Source organism: Metarhizium acridum (genome assembly GCF_019434415.1).
Source record: "Metarhizium acridum strain ARSEF 324 chromosome Unknown scaffold_31, whole genome shotgun sequence".
In the NCBI taxonomy this organism is placed as follows: domain Eukaryota; kingdom Fungi; phylum Ascomycota; class Sordariomycetes; order Hypocreales; family Clavicipitaceae; genus Metarhizium; species Metarhizium acridum.
Window position 1 is genome coordinate 137289 of NW_027094018.1, and position 17356 is coordinate 154644.

General features: G+C 53.4%; 6 protein-coding genes across 7 annotated transcripts; 3 read left to right on the plus strand and 3 right to left on the minus strand.

The window, feature by feature from the left end:
- Positions 1–85: 85 nt before the first annotated feature.
- On the plus strand, positions 86–2353 carry ATF1_2 (Alcohol acetyltransferase). 2 transcript variants are annotated; one of them, XM_066118484.1, is made up of 2 exons: positions 86–533; positions 621–2353. In XM_066118484.1, exons 1-2 carry the CDS (start codon positions 484–486, stop codon positions 2050–2052), a joined length of 1482 nt encoding a protein of 493 aa, XP_065976004.1. In that variant the 5' UTR covers positions 86–483; the 3' UTR covers positions 2053–2353. The 2 variants fall into 2 exon arrangements, with proteins under 2 accessions (XP_065976004.1, XP_007808604.2); XM_007810413.2 differs by having other exon boundaries at positions 92–2105.
- Positions 2066–6451, minus strand: J3458_004902 (uncharacterized protein). Its single transcript, XM_007810414.2, has 2 exons — positions 5562–6451; positions 2066–5501 (listed from the first exon to the last, which is right to left on the minus strand). Exon 2 carries the CDS (start codon positions 5288–5290, stop codon positions 2531–2533), a length of 2760 nt encoding a protein of 919 aa, XP_007808605.2. The 5' UTR covers positions 5291–5501; positions 5562–6451; the 3' UTR covers positions 2066–2530.
- A 2624-nt stretch (positions 6452–9075) lies between these two features.
- Positions 9076–9847, plus strand: J3458_004903 (uncharacterized protein). The gene is made up of 2 exons (XM_007810415.2): positions 9076–9311; positions 9380–9847. Exons 1-2 carry the CDS (start codon positions 9183–9185, stop codon positions 9569–9571), a joined length of 321 nt encoding a protein of 106 aa, XP_007808606.1. The 5' UTR covers positions 9076–9182; the 3' UTR covers positions 9572–9847.
- Positions 9848–10955: 1108 nt separating this feature from the next.
- Positions 10956–11904, minus strand: J3458_004904 (uncharacterized protein; the record flags this gene model as incomplete). Its single annotated transcript, XM_007810416.2, has 2 exons — positions 10956–11653; positions 11871–11904. The coding sequence occupies 2 exons, from the start codon at positions 11902–11904 to the stop codon at positions 10956–10958; spliced, it is 732 nt and encodes a 243-aa protein (XP_007808607.2).
- Positions 11905–13819: 1915 nt separating this feature from the next.
- On the plus strand, positions 13820–14943 carry DPM1 (dolichol-P-mannose synthesis). The gene is made up of 2 exons (XM_066118485.1): positions 13820–14094; positions 14158–14943. Exons 1-2 carry the CDS (start codon positions 13982–13984, stop codon positions 14774–14776), a joined length of 732 nt encoding a protein of 243 aa, XP_065976005.1. The 5' UTR covers positions 13820–13981; the 3' UTR covers positions 14777–14943.
- Positions 14927–16304, minus strand: J3458_004906 (uncharacterized protein). The gene is made up of 2 exons (XM_007810418.2): positions 15918–16304; positions 14927–15850 (listed from the first exon to the last, which is right to left on the minus strand). Exon 2 carries the CDS (start codon positions 15777–15779, stop codon positions 15135–15137), a length of 645 nt encoding a protein of 214 aa, XP_007808609.2. The 5' UTR covers positions 15780–15850; positions 15918–16304; the 3' UTR covers positions 14927–15134.
- Positions 16305–17356: the final 1052 nt, after the last annotated feature.

The window sequence follows — 17356 nt, forward strand, 5'->3', positions numbered from 1 at the left end:
CCCAGAGCAGACATTATATCTGCGAGTTGTCAAATGCAGACTCGGCAATACCAACCAACTTTCATCATTCTTCACTCACCATATCCTGAGACGCTGCTCATCGTCACAGTGGCGCCGCCACAGCTCTACTCATTGGGTACCCACCGGCCACCAATTTGCATATGCTTAACGAAGGCGTCTTGCCATCAAGATTGTTCATCGTGATTGTTCTCGGACTCTCCATGGCTTTAGATGCGCGTACTCTTGTTTCCCGTCGAGACTTGCAGAATCGGCCTGTAATGAATAAACTCGGAGTTGTTCATTAAAGCTACGGAAAATCCAATCATCTTATAAATATAGGGGTACCAGTCCCGCTCTCCGTGGACTTGGTCTGTGTTGGGTGTAGGCAGATTCGCACGGGCGTAGTTTAATGTCAATGGCAAACATCACCGCTCAGGCTCTTCGTCCCTCACGCTCACACATCTCCTACTACCTCTGGGCATCATGGGAAGCCAGGCTGAGAGTCCAATGGCCCTGCGCCGACTCGGACCAATGTGAGCGTGACTACTCCATTCCATTTCACCTTCACAACTCATCACCCCCTTTTATTGGCAACATGTGTCGTACTGACTTTGTAACAGCGAGCTGTTTTCTTCTGCCCGCCACTACATGCGCTTATACCTCAGCGTAACAGTAACATGTCGCTACAACGCAACCACGTCTGGTCAGGGCATCGACGAGGCGCTGCTATATCCCGCCCTGGCAAGAGTCGTTTCTGCACAGCCCATGCTCAGGGTTGGCATCCTCGGGGAAGATACCAGCAAGGCGGCCTTTTGCCACATCAAATCCGTTAACCTGGCCAACCACGTCTCTTTCAAGACCTTGGATGCCTGCGGGACGGTAGACCAGTACAACGACCATATTGCGGCCCAGCAAGGCTGGCACCACAGCCAGACCTGGTTGAACATCCAAGACGTTCCCCCATGGCGAATAGCCGTCGTCAAACCAAGCCCAGCCGCCGCAGGGGAACTATCCGGCGTCCAAGATATCATCTTCTCCTTCCACCACGCCCTGCTAGATGGCAACAGCGGAAAGCTTTTTCACGAGAACCTCCTCAGGGAGCTCAACCACCAACTCGGACAAGAGGCAGCAAACTCCACCACGACGTCTTCACTCCGGTTCCCCGATGCCCCCCAACTCCCGGAAGCCCAAGACCAAATCATCGCCTTCCAAAACTCACCCCTGTACCTCGTCAAAACCCTCTGGGACGAGCTCGGCCCCTCCGTACTCCGCGCCAAAAAACACGTCCCCTGGCACAGCAAACCCAGCGGCTTCTCCATCCCCTACGTCACCCTCACCAAGGCCGTCGACTTCCAGGGTCCCGTCGTCGCAAAGCTCCTCGCGGTGTGCAGGCAACACGGCACCACCATCACGGGCCTCTTCCACGCCCTCGCAGCAGCCTCCTTTGCCTCGCGCCTCCCCGCAAGCGAAGCGCCCTTCTTTGCGGCCACCACTCCCATCAGTCTGCGGCCGTTCTTGGGACCAGCCGCCAACCCAGAGTTCAAACAGTCACTCCGCGTCCTGGTCTCCTCACACGAGCACGAATTCCCCGCCCCTCTCGTCGCCCACCTGCGCGGCTCCAAAGACACCGACCAAAGTATCTGGGAAATCGCGCAGCGGGTCAAGAACGAACTCAATAGAAAGGTGGCCAGCATGCCCAGAGACGACATCAACGGCCTGATGAAGTACAACTCTGACTGGATCGGCTTCTTCAAGAAGAAGGACGGCCAGCCGCGCCCCGACTCCTGGGAGGTCAGCAACATTGGCGTCTTTAAGAATGCCTCCGAGGAGACCGGGTTCGCAGTGTCGAGGGTGTACTTTACCAACGGGGCCATGGTGACGGGCTCGCCCGTGGCGCTGGGACTGGGCAGCGTGGCCGGGGGCTTGTTGAGCGTCGGCATCTCGTGGCAGGAGAGCGTGGTTGGTCAGGAGTTTGTGGATGGGTTGGCGGGTGATTTGACAGAGTTTGTGACGAGGTTTGATGAGACGGGCAAGTTTGGGCTCCAACATTAGCTGTGTTTGGGACGGAAAGGGTATGAATCTCACCAAGGGTGGGGGGGGGGGGGGAAGACGACGGGCAATATGCGCAACATGGGATGATGACAGGGCGCGACAAGCAAGATATGTGGCCAGCCCACATTAGATTTCTACTTAATAATGTCTAATGTGTAATGAGTAATAAAGAAGAAGAAATAGACTCTGTGAGGCTTGCACCATCACAGAGGTAATTAAAACAGCTTCTTTTCATCTAATATTTACCGCCCACGTCAAATATCGTCATACATGTTGTACTCTACTCGGTCCTGCAAGCGGTAGCCCGTTTCCCATCGTTTATTCCAGATATACAAAGGGTCTATCCCAAAAACGCCACGCATCTATCACAGTAACACCGCGACGCCAAGTAATATCTCACAACAAGTTCATGTCCATCTCCTACCACCCTTCTCCTGGCTGCCGAGCAGGTTTATTCCCGCTTCCGCCTCTGAAGTAATTATACTGCATGGGGTCCGCGTACGGGTCCGCCTCCTCCAGCTGCTGAAGACCACTGTAGCCCTGAGGACCCCCGCCCATGGCACCAATTGAAGGGCCTGGGGCAGGACTGCGCGATACTTGAGGAGAGCCAACTCTCTGAGGGACAGGCGAGTGTACTCTTGGTGGAGTCATGCGACCGCGTTCCATGGAACCCCTCACGGGAGTTAAAGACAGGCGGAGCAGCCATGGCGGCGGCGTTGCGGACCAGGCCGGAGGAGCTGCCGTTGTCGTGGGAGTATAATGGTGTGCCTCCGCGGGAGACGGGGTCCGAGGGCGGTCCGTATGCCGCGTTGGACGGCCTGTAGGATGGGTATGCCGTGTCGGACATGGACATGTTTGTCATGACGCGACGAGGCTGGCCGGGGCCGCCAACACCGCTCATCATGGGAGAGGCAGGACGTGAGACGGAACGGATACTACCCACATCATCCAACGAGCTTGGCGTTCCCATTCGCATAATGTCGCTTCCCTTGCCGTACATTTCGCCTCCACCATGTTCGTCCGCAAATTCCGCTCGGTTTTTATAATACTGAAAATCCATTTGTGCATCCGAGACATATTCAAATCCGGGCACAGCGTTTGCCGTCTTTCCCGGCTTGCCGCCTTTCATGCTATCCAATGCGTACATATCCGAGTAACCACTGACAGTCGCCAGATCGCCACCATCGTTGTCGCGTCCATCTGTCAGCCGACCGCGGTACACCGAAGGCAGGAGATTTTGTGCCTTCTGGTGCACCATTGGAGTAATGAGAGGTTTGTAGAGCGCAGGATGGCCGAAGCGACTCGCCAACTTGTCGCTACGGTTTCGCGAATCGCCTTGCATCCCACTTTCGGGGTGCTGTGCCGAGTATCGGGTACTGTAGTAACGCATCTTGTCGTCAAAGGTCTTTGAGCAGTAGATCTTGAATGCAATCATCATGAATGGCAATGGGCACACGGCATAAAACTGCATGTGCGTGCCATCGCCACGGGCCCATGTTGTGAGCAGTACCACGCCGTTAGCGAGGATAGCTCCAAGTATCATGCGATTGAAAACAACTCGCCAGAATAAGCCGCCGGATTCTGTCTTGGTGACGAATCGATAGAGAATCAGATATTTCTTGAGGTAGCAGTCGATGGAAAAGTACATGGCGGTTGCGAGGAGACAAAGCGGTTGAATGGTACCGAAACAAAGCGTGACCGTCGAGTAGAAGAGGAAATATGTGTAGTAGTTGGCATATTCAAACGGGGGCGGAGCGGTCAGCTCGATGAGTTCTCTGGGCGTTGGGCTCGAGAATTTTTTCTGGAAGAAGGCGACAATGAGCGGCCAAATTTGGGCGAGGTCGATAGCTGCACCCAGTTGCCGCTGAAGCAAATATGTGACCCAGAAAATGCTGTTGTTGCAAAACGAAATGACGATGTTCTGGGCGAGATGTCCGTCGAGAATGGCAGACCACGCATCTTTCTTTGAATCGCCTTGGCCCTCAGTGGCCTTGATTACTCCAGCAACGAAGGACCATAAAACACCGAAAAAAGAAAAGACAACCAGGTTGTTGAAAACAAAGAAAGCGTATAGCTTGCCCAACACGTGCCGTTCTCTGCCAGTCTTTGTTTGGTCACCGGCCTTGCTAGAAAGTCGACGGAAGATCATGGGCAAAACCAGGTAAACCAACGAAGTCAAGGCGGGTGAGGCGATACCTTGGACAACACCCCAAATATCATAATGCGCCTCAAGCGACCTCTGAAAACCTTTCCATACCTTGCCCAAATTACTCAAGTTGACGAGGAAGATGGCAATCATGGCGTTGGGCGCAACCCACAGAATAGTCAGAGCGGCAATCCATAGATTGTTGATCCACCGTCTTCGACTACGGGTGGCACTAGATAGAGGCATATTGCGCCAGATGATATCGGTTGGTCGGGGAGCCAGCCTCACAGTCGCTCCATGAGGCTTCTTTTTTCGACAGGCATACGCAATACTGTGCGCTTCTGCAATCTCCGAGTAACTGGCAAAACCATAGGGCTGGGTGCTGCGCCTGTCCACACTAACTCGAACTTCTTTGATCTCAATTTCGAGGTCTCGGATGCGCTGTGTGAGGTAGTCAATGGCATCCAGTCGCTGTCCCGACGGGTAGGTATCAAAAGATCGGTCCTTTTTGGAGGCCTTACAAGTTGGCCGTGCTGCTGGCAAGTTCTGCGGATCCTTCAAGTACTTAGCGAGAACCTTTTCCAACTTGCGTACGGTTTTTTCGTGCTCTTCTATCAGTTCAGGAAGGTCCTTGACATTTCGGGCCACCACAGTTCTTGCAAAGGATGAATTGGGCACGACAGAGTCGATGATGCGCGCGATTCCTTCATCAGAGCATCCCTGGCGGGGGATGTCAAAAAGCATCAGGGTACGGGCATGGAGGCTGCCTTGGTACTCCTCGGATTCAAAGTACATTCTGCGAAGGTGAAGAATTTTGCGGTAGTTCCACCACAGGAAAGATATGACAACAATGTTGAACAAGTAGCCAACCACCACCAAAGCCCAGTGAGGCGTGCCAAAAACGTTGCGGGGCGTGATTCTCAACATCCACTCGGTTGTGTCAGGTTGCGAGGAGGTTGAAAAGTCTTTGAAGTTGGTCAAATTGACAGGAACGAGAATGCCAACACCAATGAGAGCCAAAATCAAGAACATATTTCTGCACATGCGGATAAAGCGCAGGAATATAGTCGCGTCCATGCCAATCTGATTCATAAGGGTAACTTCTTTCGTATTCAGAAGAGGCGTGATCCAAGCCCATGGTTCCTTTCCGATAGGCGGCGGCGCATGTTTCTCGTCTGCGTGCTTTGATTTCGGAGCGTAAATAGCTTGGTGATATGGACGGAATGAAGGAGAAGCATATGGCGATAAATGCTGTTACACCAAGGGATGTGGCCAAGGCAGAGTATACGGAAGTCGTGGCAAGCTACAGAATGAGATGGTTAGCGATCAGCAACATGTGCGATTTCCCTTGGAGAAATTCTACCTTGTCAGCCACAAACGGGTTCTTCAGAAGGTCGATAAGCTCCTGGCCAGCATCTTTCTGGTCACCAGCATCTCGGGAGAGCAAGGCTCCGAGAGCTGTGGGACGAAGTGTCATGGCGCGCGTAAGTCGTCGACGTGGCACCCGTCGCCGAATCGGCGGGTTACAAGTTGCGAGACTCTGGATCCAGGTGGTTTTGATGGGAGCGCAAAACTACTATTGTATAACACACGAGAATTCCAGAGAAAAAATGTGTCCGTCACCAATAAGTTTGTGTGCGTGGTCCACTCCAGCTCGAATCGCGCTGTGGTCGATCTTGGGCGGCAAAGCTCGTGATGATTGACGCCCCGTGTTTCAGAGCAATTGGAGAGGATCGGCGGAGTCGTAGGTGAATTATGCGTATTCTTTTGCGAGATCCAAGGAGATGAAAAATCTCAAGGGCAAACCAAGAACAAAAGAAGAAAGAGGAAGAAATAGAAGCGGAAGAAAGAAGAATGACTGGCTCGCTATAAAAATGCAATGTCGAGGAACACCACCACCAGTTTTACGCGACGGGAGACGAGTCCACAGGAGCTTTTTCGAGGCAGCGGTGGAATCGGAGACGACGCTCGGGATCTGCAAGGTGAGCAGTAGATGAGATGGGTTTACTAGATTAACGAGAGGCTACTTCTGCCACAGGAAAAGAAAGACGAAAACTGAGGGTTGGGAAAAGGAGGGCGGCAGAAGCAAGGACGGGGCGTAGGTTGGTAATCGAGGGATGAAAGAAATGGAACAAAAGCCAGACGAGGGCAAAGAGAACAAGGAGAGCAGCGAATAGCGGGCGAATGAAGAACAAAAAATACAAAGAGGAGAACGAAGGCATGGGTGGAAGACCAGGGTCTTGTCCACCTTGCATTCTAACCGTCTGGTTCTTTCGTCAAAGGAGGTTTGCGCTTTTTGGATTGGAGTTGAACAGAGACAATAGATGGAGTAGATGGTACATTTGCCAATGCGCTCTGGTGGTATGCATACAAGTATCCAGTACCCGTCGAGGTCTTGGATCCGCAGAAAACGCAACGTCAACTTGGGCCCTGACATGAGTCTCCATCCGTCTCCATCCATCTCCATCCATCCACATGGGCTCCAACGTCCACGTCCACGTCCACGTCCATGCCCATGTCCACGGCTCCCATCCACCAACCATGCGAGTCCATCAGTGACCAGGGCGCCTGGATCGGGTCACACATTCCGATGTGCTGCATCCTGTACAGCAGCCCAGCAGGTTGCTTGGTAGCACAGCGCCGGCACAGGCGCCAGGCAATCAGTTGACGATTGATACCGAGCACAGGGCACGGAGCACGGAGCATAGGGTGGCGGAAAACATTGACCCGACATGCAGAGTGTCTGGTGTTCTTGATGCCAGCCAGGCTCAGCCTGGAACTAATTCCAGCTGGAACTGGGTGACAACCAAGAATGCTTTGAATCGACAGGCGCCATCGCCTCTGGGTGCTAATAATTTTCCGAGGCCAAACCACAGCGGAATACAGCACGCTCGCCACTCTTGGACCCGTCTCTACAAACACCACACGCTTAATCTCCAAGTTATAACGAGAGTCAACCTGAATTTCTATAGAAGTCAACACTGAAACTTTTAGGTGTCCGTACCCCTACAAGCCAATAGCCACAGTGGACCCTTAGGGGGCAGCCCGCGAGGACAATATGGAGGATTCATGGACAAGTTCCTGAAGGCGTGTGGGTCAAACGTACCACCGTGGGAAATACCTCGATGAATCATCACGCAGTAGCAACCAGTGCGGCGGTACTGGGTATTGTACGGTACCTTTTGATGCGTGGTTTTTCATGGGAGCAAAGGCCGTCCAGGGATTGGTCTGCCTTAGACATCGGCAAGATGGCATTCAAAAGTTGCTTGGCTCTTGGTCTTAGAGTTGCAGCCGGTCGCCTGATTCACCGCCAACTTTTCGCTGTGTTTGATCTGCAGTGATCCCACGGTGGCCCTCTGGAAGAAGCCAGGACTGTTTCCAAAACCACAGCCCGTACGCCATGCCATTGTTGACGGGCGGTTGTATGCTATTTTTGACTGCGCCTCCCCTGATGTGCCAGGCTTCTCTACTAGCGCCTTATTGGGTTCCCACTGTCATGCATGGAGAGCACTGAATTCCTGCTAGTGGATGAAGAATACGAGGCGGGTAGGAATGTTCTCCTGAGGAGCCGAAGGTAATAGAATGCGGGCGGTTAGGGTCCGGTTCAGAGAGATGCATTTCATGACGCACGGTATGAGTGTGGGTTTAGCACGCACTGTTGCTTTCTCTATTCCCATTCTTCTACAGCAAGGAGATGAGACGTACGCATTGTGTCCTGCCACATTCCAGTTCTGAATTATACTAATTGCAGGCCCGCCCGAGACGATGGCCCGGCGTCCACGAACAAGAACTCCCCACGGGATGCTTCGTACGGGGTACACACCGTCGAATGCTGTCCTACGCCCCAAAAACCAACCACGCTGTGGCTGCGCGTTTCAAATGCCTGAAATACAAGAATATGCACTTGGCGCATGCAGGACTGCAAGCCACGAGAACGACGAGACGAAAAATTTCTCTTTGTCGCCACGCATGACATGAAGTTTCACTCAGACCGTCCCATATCTACCAAGCCAGCCTATTGCTGTATACGCTTTATGTAAAATCAACACCTCAAATAGGTCCCTTACAGCAAAAAATATTTGACCAAATCAGGTCCCTGGCTATCGCGCTCTATACTACAGTATAGTGTAGTATACTAGGATATACTTCTCAATGGGCAAATATTCTGCTACAGACTGTATGTCAACAGTATAGGCAAGTTCGCAACAAACGCCGAGGACAAGTGACCACGACGCGTGTACCGGGCGTCGATCGAGTCCCGGGCTAAGCTTTAAAGTTCCAGTCTAGAACCTTGGCTCCCGACGGAGAGGTGAATAGTGGGGACGAAAATGGTCCTGGACTGTGACCGATATACAGTCGTATGCTCCTAGGTAGTTTACCAGAGACGGCACGGGACTTTGTGTAAGCACCCAAGCCAAAGCAGAACAAATGCCAGACAGACTACGCCTACAAAGTTGTGTTACCATATTGGCAACAACTAGACGCCTCCTCATGATTTCTGTACATTCGAACAGAGACGTTGATGAGAACAACTTGATCAACACTTGATACCTGTCTCCATGTCCAGAAAAAAGTCGACAAGTTGACTATCAAATACAGCATGTAAACTATTTCAATATTCGTTTACTTTTTCATTCGAGAATTAGCCTTTGAAAAGACGATGCTGCGTACCTTACTACTTTACATTTACACTAAGCACGTAAGTTCAGGCTACGAGTCTAGGAAACGAATCTCTACAAAAAAGCATCGGCGTACAGACCGAAACAAACATTACCCTATGTAGCTCTAAATAAACTTTCCAAATAGCCTGCTTCTCAAGACTCCGACCCGGGCATAAATAAATCACTATCCTTTCCATCGTGCCGAACATTTCCCCCATCCTCTTCACATTTAACCCGCTCTTGCGCATCCTACAAAACTCCAAAAGAACATAAAACAAAAACTTCAAAGGATTTGCACAAGAAAAATTACAAGAATCATCAGCATGAAGCCTACCGCTGTTCTCATCGCCATCTGCGCTGCCGCCGCCTCCGCTGCCGCCGTCGCGCCCGCCCGCTCAACCTTGCTTGACCCTCACACGACTGGCCCATTCAACCACTATCCCGGGTGTTCTGTAAGAAATGCACTCAGTCAAGCGTCATAGCTGCTGGAGTACATGGCCCGCTGACTGTGAAATCCTAGATCGATTGTCTGAAGCGTAGCTTCGACGAGGCCGGGTGTGCCCATTCCGACACCAAGTGCGGCTGCATCCACAAGAGGGTCATAACCAAGATGTCGAAGCCGTGCCTCTGGGCCCGTTGCACCATGGACGAGTGCATCAAGATCAAGAACATGGCAATGCAGGCGTGCGACAGGCTCGAGAAGTCAATTTGAAAAATCCGGCGGCTTCTCTTTATTGCTGATGGCTGGGCACGGTGTGAGCAGACGCCATAGAGGTAGGGCAGGGTGGCTAAGCGTGGCAGATGCAATCTTTTCGTCTTCTTCTTCTTTTTTGGTGTTCCATCCGATATTCTAATCCTACGCACGTTGGGTGTTTGTTTTGCGGCGGCTCGTGACTTGACTGTGCTCCGTGCATTGTCAAGGTCGATGCCGCGTTCTTGGTCTGTCAGAAATCCTTTTCAAATCTGTCAAATGAATACACGATTTATACGCTCAGGTCCCGAACACCCTATGCTGTTGTTTTCACTACAAACCCCTTCTTCGTCAAGCATACGACACACAACTAAAAGTCGCACAGTATTAGTCCTTCGGTCTTGGTCAACACCTAAATGAAGTCAAGGCAAGAATGTGGCCATGAAGCCCTTCCATGTCATCATACACACAGGCCAAGTGCTAGGCGGCAGATTCCCATCTATGGCACCACGGCTGATCGGGGAGATGCATTCCTGGCATCGGGCCATCCATCGTGATACAAGGTTCGTTCTGCTTCCCGCGGCGTCGCACAAAGTAGGAATGTCCGTTTCGGCAAAGAACAAATGATTCCGGGTGTGTAATATTGTAAAAGTGAATGCCTCCCCCTCTGCCCTTAGAGAAAAGGAGTCAACAAGAGACGTTGAATGTAATTATGCAAGCCGTGTCAGTTACCAATCAAGACTCCTCTTGGGGCGCAAAACGAATACCAAGGAAGGAAGGAGTGCCCGTTGCGGTTACCAAGTCAACGTGTATTGAACGACATCTGATACACCAAACTTCAATGATAAATAACATTCACCCCTAACGCCATTTGTTCGGGTGACGCTGCACAAAACGTCCAGCTCAATCAATGTCAGACCTCGTCTCATGAGCCCAAAACACCATGTTGCCTCCATCCCGCCCTCCGAAACCTGGATCAAAAGTCATTTCATTGTATGTAACTCCTCCTACGTGCATGTATCCGATCCCCAATCCATTGCTCGATTAAGCGTCCGCCGGCCCCTGGCTTCTGGTTTTGCGTGCCGTTCTGCCCACGGGTGGAAGCTTCTTCTCCTTCTTTGGTTTACCATTCTTGGGGAACGTTTGGGGGGGTTCTTTGGCGGTTTGCGCCGGTGCTGGCTCAGAGGCTGGGTCAGCATTAGAAGCAGGATCTGATGCTGTGGCGGCTTTAGCTGCCTGTCCATTGGCGGCTGCGTCTTTATCGAGCTTTGGCTTCTTCTCCAGTGGAAGAGGATCCGAAGCAGCTGGATCTTGGGTAGGAGGCTTGGCTGTCGCGGATGAGCCATCGACTGGCGGAACGACATTGTCAAGCTTGCGTTTCCCGCCGACAGCATTGTCGTTAGGCTCAGCGGTTGGGATAGGCGCAGGCTGCTCGGACAGTGGTGATGGGGGGCGCGTCTGGAAGTTCCGCTGGGGCAGGGGCCGGGGCAGGAACAGGCTCTGATTCGGGCCCAGTGTGCGTCACTGGCGCGGGCTGCTTCTCCTCAGGCTTGTCGACATCCATGGCTCCACTGGCAGGAGAATCATTCATGGGCGGCTCGGGAGCCTTGGCGACTGATGACTGTTGCACCGGCTCTTCACGAGGTGCAGGCACATCCGAAGAAGAAGGAGTATGCTTCTCGTCAGGCACAGAAGTCCCAGGGGTGGGCTTTGGTTTCTCAACTCCCGTCATCTCGACGGGTTCGATGATCGGCTCACTGGGAGGCTCGGGTGCTGGCGGTGCTGGGTCCTCCGAGATTGTGAGCTCTGGTCGGGGCGTTCCTCCAGCGGGTGTCGATCCATTGACAGGCGTCTCTGGAACAGACATAACCTCGACAGGCTTTGGGAGAGTAGAACCATGGCCGGTGCCACCGTTTATCTTGTTCTCTCCGGCCGGCTGGACCAATTTTTCGCCCGGCTTGTCAACCGTCTTGTCCGTGAGTCCGGCGTCGTCTTTCTCATTCTTGTGAGCTGGTGCGGGAGGACAGACGGCGAGAAATGGCTGTCCTTCTGGAGGAGGAGCTCCAACCGGCGGCTTCGCATCATCTGGACCAAGACCAGAGACTATATATAATGACGAGTCAGCTTGCAATGATGACAAAGGTCCAGTCATTCGGCAGCACTTTGTTGGTCAGTTCGCACTGAGAGGCATGGGCAACAACCAATTACTCGCAAATACATCAATCGATACAATTCGCGGGCATTGTGAGCATCAGCGAATTCAAGCGACCCAATATCCTCACACAACAATATTACGCGACCAATATTTCGCGATTCTCACCTTTCTCAACTGCCGGGACGTTGGTGTCGGTCATTGTGGTGGCAGACGTGGGTGGTGAGCTCGGATGACGTAAGGTGGGTGGTACGGAGTACCGCGAGAGGCTCTGTAGCGAGTGATCAAGCTTGCCTCTGCGGCTGAGGGAGGTCTATAAGAACGAACAGGTGAGGAGATTGGTGGACGATGAGGAATCCAAGAATGTCAGTTTTCATGCGGCAGGGAGATATTTGATGACGATGCCGTACTCCTATGGACAAGAGGCGAAAGCAGCGCAGAGTGAGTTGAGAGGGAGATGAGGTAGAGATGAGGCAGAGAGAGGCAAGCTGAAGCCGGTAAACCGGAGGGAGCTGCGAAACGGGGGAACGAAGGCAAAGGCTGGCCTTTTCGGCACTGGCCAATGCATGCCTCCGTGAAGAGTTAAAGAGGGCGCGGCCGGTTCCACAAGCAGGAAACAGTCAAATATAGCTTCGGAATGGCGAACGCGGTGTGTTCCTCACCCGCACATTCGGGTGGTGAGATACCTTGGATGCGAGTTTGAGCCAAGTACCCCGATGCCTGCGTCACTGCTGCTCCGTACACACACGCCACTGACAGTGTGTACCAGGTTCAGATATCTACATGTACGTTTAGTAGAAGGCGACACGACCAAGCTAGCTACCCCCAATGCCGCCCACACAGTCCACATTGCGTGCCAACCTCGTGGATGGACTAGCCATCCAAAAGCGAGCCCGGTCGTATCTGAGACCTGGGTGCATTGGCTGGGCAGCATGACCAAGCCAGAGTTGAAAAAAAAAAATGGTACTCGCCTCTGGCAGTCACAGGTTACCGAGCACACAACACAAGGGGGCCCAAGGCTGAAGGTGATCTCCGACGGTATTCGCATGCCCATAGACGGTGCGGATCCAAACAATCGAAACGGCCAGACCACGGTACCACGGCGACGCTCCAGGATTACTCCAGGACCTTCACTCCAGGATGCTGCGCTCCATTTGCGGAGAAGGGAAAGCTTAGGCGTGCTTCGGGCTCAGTCTCCAGCGCTTGATAGGCTGCGGCAGCAAACACCAGAGACACGAGCTACAGGCTTCGGGGAGGAGAAATGCAGAAGATGGTGGGCCGCAAACATCCACCATCGCGCAAGCCACCGATTTTTGAACATGGGCCATGGCTCAACAGCCAGCTGCGTCCAATCGTAGCATCGAAAAGCAGATCCCTTCGCCGCAGTTGGCAGTGAGGTGAAGACCTTGGAAGAACCAGACAAGGCCTTCTCGGTACTCTCTGCTCGAACTGAAGTCGAGCGGTAATACAAGGGACCGCTGTTGCTTTGAAGCGAACGGCCAGCAATCTGAACAGGGCATGATGGAGGAGTGAGTGGCTGTCTGTTGGATTTGGTCAGTTGATGCTCTCGAGCCGGTTGCTCGAGAACGTGGGAAGCGTCTGAGTGGCTGGTGAGTTTAGGCCTTCGTTTGTTGTGGAAGGTCAATGGTGCAGCTACCCTCCCGCTGCACGCATGGGATACATAGGCACCAGACAGCACTGGGCGCTGGACCGTCGAACCTGTCGGTAATGAGGCATTGGAGCAATGGAGAATATCGCTTGTGATCTCGTGCCTACACCCAACTTCGATGCGTCTCTCCGGAGGGGGGCATCGAGTAGATAGATGGCTTGTTCAAGACAAGCTGCGGCAGCGCATCCAGACGGCTATCCAGAAGTCAATTTCGCAAAAGTGGCGGAGTGTAAACATTACCAGATGATGGAATCATTTCGTCGTCCCATGATTGTGTTCAACATCGATTCGATTCGCCAAGGCTCACCATCCATCCATCCATTTCAGGGGCGCAAATGTACTTGGGTCCCGAGCGCCAGGCCGCACATGCTTGCTTAGTCATACAAAATGTGGACCTGACACCACAGGCACATCGTGACATGCTGGCCAAAGAAGCACGGGGTTGCGACACGTTCAGAAAGACACTTGAAGCTTTCTGTTTTTTACGCGATACACCAGCCCAACTTGACTACGCTCCTTATTTCGTCGCCGAAGCACCTTGCCGTCTTTCCATTCGCGCAGCACATGCTTCATTTTTTTGTGATTTCTTCACTCGTCAGCTTCTCTCACAATGGCTCCCGCCAAAGCCTCCAAGAACAAGTACTCGGTGATTTTGCCAACGTACAATGAGCGTCGAAACTTGCCCATCATGACGTGGTTGCTGAACCGCACCTTTTCCGAGAGGTATCCCCTCCTCTGACTCGTGTGCAGCATGCACAGTTCAAGACTGACCCCAATTGGCAACAGCAAACTCGATTGGGAACTCATCATTGTCGACGACGGCTCGCCCGATGGCACCCAAGAAGTTGCCAACCAGCTGGTCAAAGCCTACTCTCCTCACGTCGTCCTCAAGACTCGCTCCGGCAAGCTCGGTCTCGGAACCGCCTACGTCCACGGCCTGCAGTTCGTCACCGGCAACTTTGTCATCATCATGGATGCCGACTTCTCGCACCACCCAAAGTTCATCCCACAGATGGTTGCGCTCCAGGAGTCGGGCAACTACGACATTGTCACGGGCACGCGGTACGCTGGCAACGGCGGCGTCTACGGCTGGGACCTGAAGCGCAAGTTTGTCAGCCGTGGCGCCAACTTGTTTGCGGACACGGTGCTGCGTCCTGGCGTGAGCGATCTGACGGGCAGTTTCCGGCTGTACAAGAAGAGCGTGCTGGAGAAGGTGATTAGCAGCACGGAAAGCAAGGGGTACAGCTTCCAGATGGAAATGATGGTTCGCGCCAAGGCCATGGGGTGCACGGTGGCCGAGGTGCCCATTTCGTTTGTGGACAGGTTGTACGGCGAGAGTAAGCTCGGCGGTTCAGAAATTGTCGAATATGCCAAGGGTGTGTTTTCATTGTGGTTGAAGGTATAGACGGATGGAACGACGTCACATGCGTGGGCCGAGGCGGGAACGTAAAGTAATAATGAGGGAGCTACGTTACTTGTAATATATATACTTTTTTTTACTAGAACCAACGAAGCTCGACTACAGATACACTGAAGTGGGATCAGAAAATGCATGCCCATTTCAAGCACGGGTCATTTCGATTGTGGTAACTGCACGGTACAGTCAACAAAAACGTCAAAGCATGGCTGCTAACTGGAAGATATTGATTGTTTCCCGTACTGATTTCATTCTCGCAGGCCCACGAAGACCACGATGGCTCAGCTCCGTCTCATCTATGTACAATACACGCAAGGGCATTCGACGATATTCCCCAGAGCGGCGTCTACATGTTCCTCCCACCCGTCACCATGATGGTCTGGCCAGAAACGTACGAAAACAAGGGGCTCGCGACGGCCAGGATGCTCGCGGCGGCCTCGGTAGCCGTGCCGGGCCTCCGCAGCGGAATGTCGGCATACGCAGCACCGTCCGCGCCGGCGGCGGCCTTGGCGCCCTTTTGCTTCTGCGGAATCCCCAGCGCAATCTTCTGCCCGTCCGGGCCCGTGACAAACGCGCCCTCCTCCTTGGCCGCCGTCAACCGCGTGGCAATGTGGCCAAAGGCGACGGCGTTTGCGCGCACGCCAAACTGCGGCCCCCACTCCTTGGCGATGGTCTTGGTGAAGCCCGTGATGCCGGCCTTTGCGAGCGCGTAGTTGATCTGGCCGGCGTTGCCGTGCACGCCGCTCGTCGACGAGACGTTGACGATGGACCGCGGCTCGCCGTCCCGGACGCGGAAGTAGGGCGCCGCGGCGCGCACCAGGTTGAAGGGCGCGGTGCAGTGCAGCGCGATGATGGTGTCCCACTGCTTGTCCGTCATCTTGTGGATGACCCCGTCCCACGTGTACCCGGCGTTGTTGACGATGATGTGGATCTTGCCGTTGCCGAACGAGGCCGCCTTGGACACGAGGCTCTGGATGTAGGCCGGCGACATGATGTCTCCTGGGACGGAGATGGCCTGCCCGCCTGACTTGTTGATGGCGTCGGCTACGGCATCACTCTTGGCTTTTTTTTTGGAGTGCCTGTTAGGTAGGGGTGATGATGAGGCGGGGGGGGAGTGTGGAAGACATACCGGCGTCAATGTCGGTGACGACAACCTTGGCGCCTTCGTTGGCGAACAGTCTGGCTGTTTCGGCGCCGATGCCTTGGCCGCTGCCGGTGACGATGGCAACTTGGTTGGCGAGCAGGCCGCGCGGGTTAGTTGAGGTGTTGGGAGATTTGGGCGACGCGGTCCGTCATAATTTTTTTTTTTGAAGGGGGTGTGACGCGCGCTGGGGTTACGTTCTATATATTTACTTTTGGGGTTGAAATGGGAGGGATACGAGCTGCAGTTGGCAACACTTGGAGGACGAGATGGGAGTGTGGATGGGCTTTATGAAGCGCGCGCATGGAGCGAGGTTCGATGTAAGTGCCGAGGTCGAACGAAGCCGGCGGCCCCGCACCGGCTTTGGACGGGGCCAGGGTCCGATGGCGGTGGTAGCCGGCTCTGCCGACGGGTCTATATATTGGTATCACGTTTATCACCATGATGGCTTTTATGGTTACTGGGTCCAATTTTTAGTTTTTACCTTTATCGTTTATTATTTTTGTTCTTATACAAATGATAGTGCCAGCACTACATCAGGTGACACAATGTGGCCGCCGCACCCAAGCCAGAGAACCGCAACAGACCACGTAAATAGCTTTTATGATAGTCCAAGTAATGCAAGTTGGGGTGAGCTGCGTAAATTGAAGTGGCTGTTTGTTGGTCTTTGGTCAGTTGTATGGCCCAACGGGTTTTACGAGTGATGTCGAGTGCTGGCCCCCTTTGACGCCTTGCTCGTGACTGGATACAGCGGCTAAATTTACTTGGGCAACGTGGCCTATTTTCACACTTGGATAAATGTGAGAACGCTTTGCGATGGACTATTGGTGCGAATCGATGCCCATGAGACGACGACATGCAGATCATGTCCGGCTCGCAACCTACAGACAGCATGAGTCGGCGGCGCCCACCAACTGTAGACGCCCACAAACAGATGGCGGTAAACAAATTTGTCCGTGTAAAACACCGCCATATTAGTAGGGGTTCGCTGTAATCTCAAGTACAAAATGAGGGTCGCGGGATAACCGAGTACACCCACCGCCTCCCCGTGGTGTCTACACCACAGCTACCGCCTCACCACCAAATTCACTACTTTTGCGACAGCAATGCCTCTCGCCTTGGCCACTTGGTCGATGGGCCGGCCGGGCTTTCTGCGGAAGCACATCACCCACGGCGAACTACCGCATTGATCGGGGGCACGTGACGTTGTAGACGATAAGGTCTGCTGCTTGGAATCGATCGGCGTAGACGGCCCATTTGTTGCAGACTTGCGGCCACTGCCCGTGGTTTCACTTGTTGAGCGTGTATGGAATAGTTGGGGAGGTATTTGTTATACGCGCAGTCGCCCCGGCCGCGTGGTTGGAGAAATTCAATGATGGGCACGAGATACCGGCCGCCAATGACGCAATTCGCGTTAATGGCCGGCG

Coding starts and splice junctions, on each gene's coding strand:
- ATF1_2 (XM_066118484.1), top strand. CDS start 484: ATGGGAAGCCAGGCTGAGAGTCCAATGGCCCTGCGCCGACTCGGACCA. Junction 534..620: donor CTGCGCCGACTCGGACCAAT/GTGAGCGTGACT, acceptor ACTTTGTAACAG/CGAGCTGTTTTCTTCTGCCC.
- J3458_004902 (XM_007810414.2), bottom strand. CDS start 5,290: ATGAATCAGATTGGCATGGACGCGACTATATTCCTGCGCTTTATCCGC.
- J3458_004903 (XM_007810415.2), top strand. CDS start 9,183: ATGAAGCCTACCGCTGTTCTCATCGCCATCTGCGCTGCCGCCGCCTCC. Junction 9,312..9,379: donor ACCACTATCCCGGGTGTTCT/GTAAGAAATGCA, acceptor GTGAAATCCTAG/ATCGATTGTCTGAAGCGTAG.
- DPM1 (XM_066118485.1), top strand. CDS start 13,982: ATGGCTCCCGCCAAAGCCTCCAAGAACAAGTACTCGGTGATTTTGCCA. Junction 14,095..14,157: donor AACCGCACCTTTTCCGAGAG/GTATCCCCTCCT, acceptor AATTGGCAACAG/CAAACTCGATTGGGAACTCA.
- J3458_004906 (XM_007810418.2), bottom strand. CDS start 15,779: ATGTCGCCGGCCTACATCCAGAGCCTCGTGTCCAAGGCGGCCTCGTTC.